General features: G+C 36.7%; 1 protein-coding gene across 1 annotated transcript in view; it reads left to right on the forward strand.

Moving 5' to 3' along the window:
* Window positions 1-10,489, forward strand: part of LOC108764378 (ankyrin repeat domain-containing protein 50-like) — a gene marked incomplete at its 3' end in the record, with an annotated part of 83,293 nt that extends 72,804 nt beyond the window's left edge. Inside the window, exon 3 of the mRNA XM_018512605.1 lies at window positions 9,599-10,489. Within this exon, the coding sequence (XP_018368107.1) occupies window positions 10,043-10,489 (447 nt within the window). The remainder of the gene's footprint in view (window positions 1-9,598) is intronic.
* Between the last annotated feature and the right edge of the window lie 4 nt (window positions 10,490-10,493).

The raw sequence follows: 10,493 nt of genomic DNA on the forward strand, positions 1-10,493 counted from the left end.
TCACACCCGTTTCTATCAAAATTGTTTAACTTTAACTTACTTGGTTTAATTTACTTTTTGTGTCTTGTTCTAGTTCTAAGATTTAGAAAAGGATAATTTAAAGAACGAATTAAACCGAGATTAAAGTTAATCTACATTGGGAGAAATGGGCATCAGTATAGGACTTATATTATACCTATATAAAGTCAGAGCACAGATTTTTGCATAACACATAATGCATAAAGCATAAGAAAATCAATCAAAATCTTGTATTTCATGGAAAGAAAGGAATTTGTACTAAATTTAAATAAATATTTAAAAAAATATATAAAAAAAATTTTTTATAAAATATTTAGTAAAAAAAAGTGATTATTAAATCAAATTAATGTTGTTTGTACCAAATAAATATATTTTTATATTTAATAAATATTTAGTTGGTACTATTCAAATAAATACGTGCGTCCATATGTAGAATTCTTCTTGTGTTACCACATTTTGATTATTACTTCAATGTAAAATAAACATACAACTGATATGTTATTATTTTTGTAACATTTTAATGTTTTAGATTCATGTTACCTTTCTAACTTAACAATTGCGTATGTCAATTAAAAATGGAATATTATTTTGAGTGTTTTTAACACAATTGTTTCAATTAATCTATATATCTCAAAGTCAATCTAAGTCAATTTAATATCTAAGAATTTTTTCATTCACATTATACGAACAAAAATGTTTTATTAACATTTTCTCACGAGTCACTGCAACTACTCTTCTATGTACTCTACTTATTTTATATGTTAGTTTTAAATCATCCTTAAAGTCAAAATAACAAATATAAATGTAAAGTATTGTGTCAATTATTTAACATTACTAGTTCGTTAATAAATAACACAAGATGAATGAGTTACTTTAACTTAAAATTTAGAGTGCGGATCTCCTGGGACATGTTAAAATTAACATTTTCTTTTTTACTGTGTATTTATTGAAATTTAGGATGTTTTTTCTCAGTGTATCCTAAACCTAATTCTGAAAACTCAACATAGTTTATTCATGTAATTCCTAGTTTAAACTAAGATTGTTTTATATATACAAAATTTTATATATACAAAAAATATAAAATTTGTATATAAAGCAAATATTGTTGCAAGTCGACTCCAGAAACCGATAACAAAATTTTTTTTTGTTTTGGCATAAAATCGATCAGTTTGGACTACATTACCGTTTATATTTCAACTGTGTATGTGGAAAAGAATTTTTAAGTCTATAAAAGCAGTTAGAAAAATACTTGTTGAAAAATAATCACAGGTAAAACACGGACGACTATAAATTCCCCTTAAGAGTTGAAGCTTGAGTTGAAGAGAACACATTTATCTTCGTCGCCCGTAGAAGAAATCTGGAGGTATAGGAAAAATACAATATATACTTTTATCGATAAAGAGGATTTTTAAAGCGGAAATATATTTTACTTCACAAAAGTTCTCGAAGCGTGAACGGTTACATAGAAAAGACTTTACTATACAATATTCGTATTTTTCGGGAAGGCCTTTCTAAAGTTTTCACTCTATCGTCGCAAAGGATATTTATTCAAAGTTAGAATTGTACAAATTCTAGTGCTCGTACTCAAAATAAACGCATATTAATCTTTGTGTGCGACTAACGGCGTTTTTAACTTTTATCTGCGAGATTTTCTTGCTAGAATATGAAACGCATTCGTACAAAGGAGACGACTCGCTCATTTTAAGATTTGAAATACAAGACGGCAGTCTCTCTTTCTCTCTCTCTCATTTCACGCAGGAAGAAGTTCTTCCTGTGTCTTTAAACGAGACTACTGGCATGCATGGCTGCGTAGGTGCTAGGCCAGCACGCGTGCAACTTGATGCATAATGCATTCGGGTGCAACGAATGCAACGGAGCAACGCCATGTGATCAAATTAAAAGAGAGGGATGAAAAGGGAGACGTCTCTCGAGGTATTTACATCGTGATGTTTCTTCATATCGAGTCTCGTGAATATTTTTTATGCTTTAATGATTATGAACTATGTAATATCTTTTAACTTTATTATTTCTTCATATACGATAGAGAACGCTAACACGGTCAAAGTTAGATGTTTTGAATAATATTTGAATATATTCTTTATTAAGTAATACATAAACTAATAAGACTCTCAAGAATATGAATTAAAAAATTGTAAATTATCAAGCTATTCGAGCCGCGTTGCGAGCAAATAATATCCAGCGCGGCTCAAATAGCCCGATAATTCACAATTTTTCAATTCTTTATTAAATCAATTTATTTCAGATGTGTGTTTACGATTTATTATTTCCTGTTTATTTCTTTATTATTTCTTTACTTATTTATCGAATAATAAAGATTTCTAGTAAAAGAACGCTAGTACGTGATACTTTTTATTTTTTTTATTATTATTTCAGTGTATATTTCTTCTACGTTGAGCATTTTTTCTACGTTAAGCACTTAAGTACAACAGATAATTATTCAACGAATACCGCTTGACCGACCTGCTGATATTCTGGCCGTGGTCTCTTCCGGATTAACTCTAAATCCAGCTTAGCCGCGAGCTTTCTTTGAGTATATTCGTCTACCCTTTGCAATTCCACGCTGCTGCTCCTTCGTCCGGCGCGATCCGATGTCTAGACGAACTTTTGTGTAATATCGGAGCAGTCGCCCTTCTTGTATATTCAGACAAACGACGAGATCATTCTACCTTGAGAAAATCACACGCTTTTATCTCCCTTTCTGCTGCCATCGCGCGATGAGAAACGAGGGAAACGCGTCTCGCAGCCGCATACTGTCTATAGGCGACCAAAATTGTGCTGCATTCTTTTCTGATATAAACCGCCGTAATTTTCATCGAGAAATTCATAGGTTTTTTTTCGAAAGCGAAATAATGATCGAGGACAAATCGGAAATATACGGATCTTTCGATTGTGATCTTGAAATAAGATGAAAATACAAAAGTGAGCAAATTCACTAGATGTTAACTAGTGAAATCATGAGGTCTGTTTTCTATAGCTGAATTAGTTGACTCTTTTGAAACTTAAGTGAAATAAATATATGTTTGACATTTGGTGAAAGCGAGAAAGAAGGTTCTATTGCAATCTTTTGCTGGAATAAAAAACAGACCTATTGTGGAAGAAACCCAGGTGTGTGCTATTCATACACATTTCTAATTAGCTAATTAATTAATAAGAATTAAATGCCAGATACCACCATCGCAGTGATTTAAATCACCGTCACGTCATTATTCTTTTGCTTACATATTGTTCTGTTTTTACTTAATTATGTGTGCTTACATTGTCAATTGAGTCTATTCTGCGTGGGAATTACATTAGATGCTCGTCTTTTTGGCAGTACAGTTTAAATATGTCAATTTGAATATATTCGCATCTGGCATCTGCAAAATTGTACGAAATTCGTCTCGAGAACGAGCACACCTGGGTTTCTTCCACATGAATGAAATTACAAAAATTCGAACGAATTTGCTCACCTTTGTAATTTTCATCTCATTTCAAGATACACGATTGACCTCCTGAATGTGACGACGAAGGAAATAAAAATCTGCGCGTATATTTCTTATACAATCGCGTAAATGCAAAACAGAGGAATGGGGAACGAATGTACATACAGACAAATATTTCTCATCGCTGGACGTAAGAGAAAAAATTTTAATTGCCAAGTAAATTAAGAATTTAAAAAGTAAGCTCCACGAAAAACGATCTTGCCGTTTATTATATCGTCCGTGGTTGCTGGGCGAAAAAAAGACCATTGCTCCTCCAGGCTCCTGTTTGTCCGTATTCCTCACGAAATGAATCGTGCTACCGTTTATCGATGACGGCGTATTCCTTTTTTTGCATGTAAATGGATCCAGCGCCTATATTCGTTGATTGAATCCAGTTCCGCGGCCTCTGCCGAGGATAAATTTCGCGTTCACCGAGGTCGACACGCGGAGTTCACAGGGTGGGGAACGGAAATCGATCGGTTAGGGGTGCAAGACAAGGGAGAAAAGCATAACGTGAGAAAGGAAACATCGGGCGCTGCCTCCTTTCCTCTCAGCCCCCCTTGTTCGCTTATAACCGTGACGTTTCCAACCCCTTCTGTCTGTCGCATACGTGGGGAAGCGGGCTCGCGAATAAAATTATTCAAATCGTCTTGCATCGTTTCAATTTTTTTGAACCGTACGAAATATGTAATGTGACATTCCCATGAAAAAAAATGAAAGTAGGCAATACTCTGTTATTAGCACGTGGGCCCGCATCTAGAGAAAAGGTTACTTCGATTTAAAGAAATTTTCTTTGCTATACAATTAAAGAAAAAATTTCTTTGGTTTAAACGTTATTTTTTTAAATTGAATAAAATTTATTTATTAATTATGATTTGAATATCATTTCTTGGATTTGAACATAATCTCTTTAAATCAAAGAAATTTTTTCTTTAACCGTATAGCAAAGAAAATTTCTTTAAATCGAAGTAACCTTTTCTCTGCACCCGTCGTTCGAACAGTCTCCATAGAATCGTTTTATTATGGCAATCAGTTTTTCAAATAAAATTATTCAAATTGTGGGTGTTTTATTTCTTTTGAAACGAATAAAATATATAATAGACATTCCTATGGAAAAAATAAAAGTAGGCAACATTCCTCAGTTATTAATACGTGGACTGCCGTCAAGAACAGTTCCATAGAATCGTGTTTTATTTATTATATAACAAAATTATTTAAATTGTTTTGCATTTCAATTTTTCTGAATTAAACAAAATACGTAACAGATGTTCTCATAAAAAAAATGATAATAGACAGGGTTTTTCCATTTCTTGGTTAATATATAAACTTCTGTCAAAAACAGTTTTTCTCATAAAATGGTGTTTTATTGCGATAACCAGTTTGTCAAATGAAATTATTCAAATTGTCTTGCATCGTTTTATTTCTTTTAAACCAAACGAAATATGTCCTAAATGATATTTCTATAAGAAAAAAAAATGAAAGTAGGCGACGCTTTGTTTCTCAATTATCATTATTATTAGTGTGCAGGCTCTTCCGTCAAGAACAATTTTTCATACAAATTCGCGTTTTATTGCAGCAATCAATTAATTTTTTTATTAGACATGGTCAATATTTATTTATTAGACACGATCAATTTTTATTTTTTATTGAACACGGTCTATGTATATTCAATTGTACGAAAATATATTGCGTATCTAAAGTAATTGCTCTACGTGAAACTATTACCAAAGGCGTGAATATTTCTCTCACATATTTCCGGATACGATCCGTAATTTGTCATCAGTGTCGCGATTAAAATATTAATTACCTCCATTAAATACAGTCCAGTAGAAAATAAATGGTTTCAATTTCGATGCGCGCTTCCTCAAGGAGTTTAATTAACTGAGCATGGTGGGGATTTTCTCGTGTGAAACAGGTTCTCGCTTCGTCTCGTTTCTCGTCCACGGTTACGGCGTATCATTCGGCCATAACGATCGCCGGTTAGGGGAGAGGGACAACCGAGGGGGTTGTCAACGTTGGTTCTGGTTGCATCGAGGCGACAATGCAACGCGCGCACATTGATGGTGTCATCTTTATGGCGTTGTGTGCCTCCGCATCTAATAATAAACGGGTCGGCGGCCATTGTCGGAATATAGGTCGAGCCTTGTGGCATTTACCGAGGCGTTTACGAAACGTCAGTTTCGTACGTGTGTGTACGTGTGTGTATGCAAACGTGCATTTACCTTACCGCGAGTTTCCAAGTCCCGTGGCTGCTTACAAGTCCTACGGCAAATGTCGCTGAAATGAATGAACCGCGAAGCGCGACACAGTTATCAACTTTGCGCCCGAACAAGCAAGTTTGGTCTCCGTCTCAACGCAGACGAATAAATCATGATGTAAGAATACTATAACTATAACATTCCCGTGGATGCGCAGTAGTTCAAAGAATTTTAGTAGTTCGAACATTTATAACCAATCAGAAATTGACCTCAAATTTTATAAGCCAATATACAAATATACCCTATTAAAAATTTGCCATCGATTAGAAATTTTCTCCAAATTATATTATGTATTCAACTATTGTACACAATATTATAATATATCTGGCATTCTTATATCACGAAATAATATACAATTATAGATGTAATAGGATTGCACATTTCCTGTTTTTAGCATTTGTGTTTGGTTAGAAAGAATTGAATATATTAGCATCTCTCTCTCTTCAACTTGATACTTTAGAAAAAAAGAGGGAGAAAGAGATAGATACATAGATAAAGTGTTTATTACTGTTCTAGAACAAGCATTCTAAGAACTTACAGAAAAAGTAAACAATAACGTTCAAGGGTAAAAAATGCAAAATAAGAAAATTATCAAAAAATTGGCGCAAAAATTTGAAGAGACGTAAAATATGGAAATTAATAATCACAGGATAAGGAAATTTACAGGTAAGTAGAATACTAGCATATATAGAAATTTGAAGAAAGTATTACACGGAGATGAAAAAATTGAATTGAATTAAATTAAATTAAATAAGAAATAAAATTAAATAAAATTAAATATAATATAGTAGAATATAATAGAGCAGAAAGAGAGAGGGAGATAGACAAAGAGCGATGTGTTTCGAGCTACCTCGCTCTTTCTAGTCCGATAATGACAACTTCATAAGAATACGCAGTCTATTCTTATTACGTATATGGAATAAATCAAGACAGAAAATACATTGAATCCAAGTAACAGTATTGTAAAAGCGAGCAATGATTCTTTAAAAAAAAAAAAAAATATCCCAGACACCGTCGCGACTCCTTTCTCAATGCTACGAACATTCGCTGAAATTCGGTCTCACGTTTCAGGCGGACGAGTCAGAGAGAAGCCGTTTATCTCTATTAATTTCAAGCGGATTTTACTTTTAATAGAATTTTAATTTGAGTCTTGGCTACGGAAAGATCGTAAGCAGTTGTCCAATTAAGAAAATAGAGGGAAATATCGGGCTGCTGCACCCGCGATTGCCTCTCTCAGCGGCCGGGCGGATAAACGCGAAATTTATCGCGCCAGTTTCCGGGTACGAGTTAGATTTGCGGTCCTTCGTCCCTGCGTTCGCGGGTCGACGTGCCGAGCGATCTTTCGTTACATCCACGTATGCACATATATATGTATATATGACCGTGTATCGGCCGACGTGACAGTCGGATTTGTGGCTTTCGGCGAAAACCGTTTTTGCGTTTTCTCGCGCAACACATTTTCCCACGTTGCTAGAGAGAAGGAGAGACAAAAAATGGGAGAGAGAAAGAGAGGGATCGATGATAGCGATGGTCAAAAATGGTCATGTGGCAATTTCGTTCCGCGTAACACAATTATACGCTAACGGCCCCGGACATGTAATCGAATCGATTCGTGATATGCCGCGGGAACGTATATTTATAATTTATTAGAACGAAAGAAAAAGAGGGAGAGAGAGACAGAGAAAAAGGGTGCGCTTTCTTGCAGAACGTACATCTGTTAGCAGAAACGAGTGTCAGCAAGGCAACTGAATTGTTCAAATTTTGTTAGAATTTAGGAATAGTTTGGCAAATGAGAGTAACAACGTTATTTGAGCGTAAACATTTTTTTTTATCTATTATATATATAAAAGCTATTACATTCTAAAATCATCGGACGTTTCGGCCTCAATTAGGGTTATCTTTAGCGAGATTTTTATCGAAGACGCAAATTGTGATTAACCTTCATCTGTGCAGTATTCACAGTCGAAATTTACGATGTAGTGAAATTTTAATTACATTAACTTGGCGTCTTAAAATTAAATAATAAAAGTCATGAACGTAAGACACATGCCCAGATTACACAAAACTTAACAAACGTCAGTTTATATAAAGTCAAAGCCATTTGAATGTGGACTAGTTGCGAGGAAGTCGAAGGAAGTTGGTTTCCAAGTAAAAAGTAAAAATCCTCGGCGAACTCCTACCAATAAAAATCGTTAAACACGGAAAGATTGCGAGAGACCCGCACCGCTCGCCGTGATATGGTTATTTATCCCTCAGTGCGATATAAACGCATCCGGCGGAACGCGATGGGCGAGGTCGTCGAACTTTCCGTCGTGTTAGGATTATTAATTATCGCATTAATGGACAGCGCGCTAATCTATCTTGTTAAACGGAAGACTATCTTAAGTTAATATCGTTTTACCTCCGGGCAAAATCGCGCCAAGTTGGGACGGTAATGATTAAAGTCTCGGAAGGAGGGCTATCCAGAGCCTCCAGAAGACGCGCCTAGTCTAAAGATTAACACTGAGCGAATCAATTAGACGGTTAGTTGGACCGCTTAATTGCGACGAGGATCGGAGAAGGACCGAAAAATCTTTTAAGTCTGCTCGAGATATGTCGCGCATGATATATCCAAATTAGGACCTCAGCACAATAATGGTCTTAACCAAGTCGCGAATCACGAGTCGTAGTCGTATGTCAACGCACAATGTTTTGGCGTATCTGTATACCGTATCGATCACATTACGCGTCGATCTCTTGTGATGGTAACGTGTCTACATCAGTGGTCACCTTTGATGAAATTACAAATCGTTAACGGTAAGTGACATAATTACATCATACAACTTTTCAAATATTTCAATACTTTAGGTATAAATTGTCAATGCATGTGCAACGAAATGCTGGGTGGGTTCGCCATTAGCACTATTTGTGTCATTCTATCTTCATCCTCCATTAAACGTGAAACAAGGATAATATGATACAAATTAGCGTTGATAGCGCGCTCCCCGAACGCAGCCAATGCGTAACAAATTTTGAAATGATTAAAAATCACCTTAAACATCACCTTACATATCAAGTCCTTCGTACATTAATCGAATCAGTACATATGCAAAAATTTTTATTTATTTGCAATATTGTAACAATACAGTTGTTAACAATTGTAACAATTGTACATTGTTAACTGTATTATTACAACATTGCAAATGAAAAAAATTTTTGCACCTATACTGATTCGATTAATGTATGAAGGACTTGATATATAAGGTTATGTTTTTTAATCATTTCGAAATTTGTTATACATTATTTTGTTACACATGCATTGACAATTTATATCTCAAGTATTAAAATATTTGAAAAGTTATATGATGTAATTGTGTCACTTACCGTTAACGATTTGTAATTTCACCAAAGCTGTGTGTATAATAGACATGTTACCATCACAAAAGATCGACGCGTAATGTGATCGATACGGCGTACAGATATGCCAAAACATTGTGCGTTGACATACGACTCACGATTCGCGACTCGGTTACGATCATTATTGTGCTATGTATTTATACGATGACGAAAGTCCTCTGAATTTATTTTTTAAACTACTGCTACATTACCGTGTCTATCGTGATGTAAACGAGTATTTTGCCGCAGCCGCGTAATTTGTGTCTGAATATACTTTAACGAAAAGAGAGTACCTTGCGTGTTTTATCGTAGATTTCCTCTATTCCTTTCTGTTTGAAGGCGATTTTATCTCGATCGTTATTTTGTGGCGAGAAATTAATTTTATGTCCGTCATTCTCTACTTTTTATAAGCATTCACAAAATACTCGAGGAACAAGAGGGAAAAGAGATTTCCTTTTGTTTCAGATAGCATGCAAGGACGCGAAGCGCATTGTTACAAAGCGGCTACAAGGCGATGAGAAGCCTGAATGGAGTCAGAGGAAGCCTCAGAGCCCCCTGGGGCTCCCACCAATGTTCCGTTGACAGAGCAACGCAGCCGGGTCAATCTTGTCGCTGCACTTAAGCCGATCTGAACCGCCACCCATCTCATCATTTACACCAGATCTGCATTTAGTCGCGGTACTCCGGAGAGAGCGAGACAGAAGAGAGAGAACAGCTTATCCGATCAGATATCCGATCAGATACGTCCAGACGAGCCGAACACCCGGATTGAAACCGATATAGTGAAACCCATGCCAAAGATCTACTTACGCCAATCGATTTACATTAGGGAATCCCGATAAACTCAATCGCGAGAAGCGGTTTCATCGCGCCGAGGTAACAGGAGAAGAGAGATATCGGGACGTCGAAATGGCGGCGCCGGTGATCGAGAAGAAGCGTTTCTTCTGCCGAGAATGGGCCTTCACGAAGCTGTCGCACTGCCTGGAGCAGAGGCCGCAATCGAAGACGTGCGGTGCTCTGATCGTAGGCGGACCGGGAAGCGGGAAGACGGCTCTCTGCGCCGAGTTGGCGTGGCCGTCAAGCGGCGCTTCCGCGAGACATCAGCGGTCCCTGAATCGTCGTCTGCTGGCCCGACACTTCTGTCAGGCTAGAAGCGAGGCCTCTCTGTCGCCCGCTCAATTTGTGCGGTCTCTGGTGGCTCAGCTGCTCCAGGCGAGCTCGGACGGCTCTCATCATCGAGCGTCGTCCACGCCCATCTCGCCGGCGACATCCGCGAATGCAGCCACGACCACGGTCACCACAACGTTGCTCACGACGGCGACGACGACGACGACGACGACGACGACGACAATGGCGGGGG

The sequence above is a fragment of the Trachymyrmex cornetzi genome, unplaced genomic scaffold, assembly GCF_001594075.2.
Source record: "Trachymyrmex cornetzi isolate Tcor2-1 unplaced genomic scaffold, Tcor1.1 scaffold1137, whole genome shotgun sequence".
NCBI classification, from domain to species: Eukaryota; Metazoa; Arthropoda; class Insecta; order Hymenoptera; family Formicidae; genus Trachymyrmex; species Trachymyrmex cornetzi.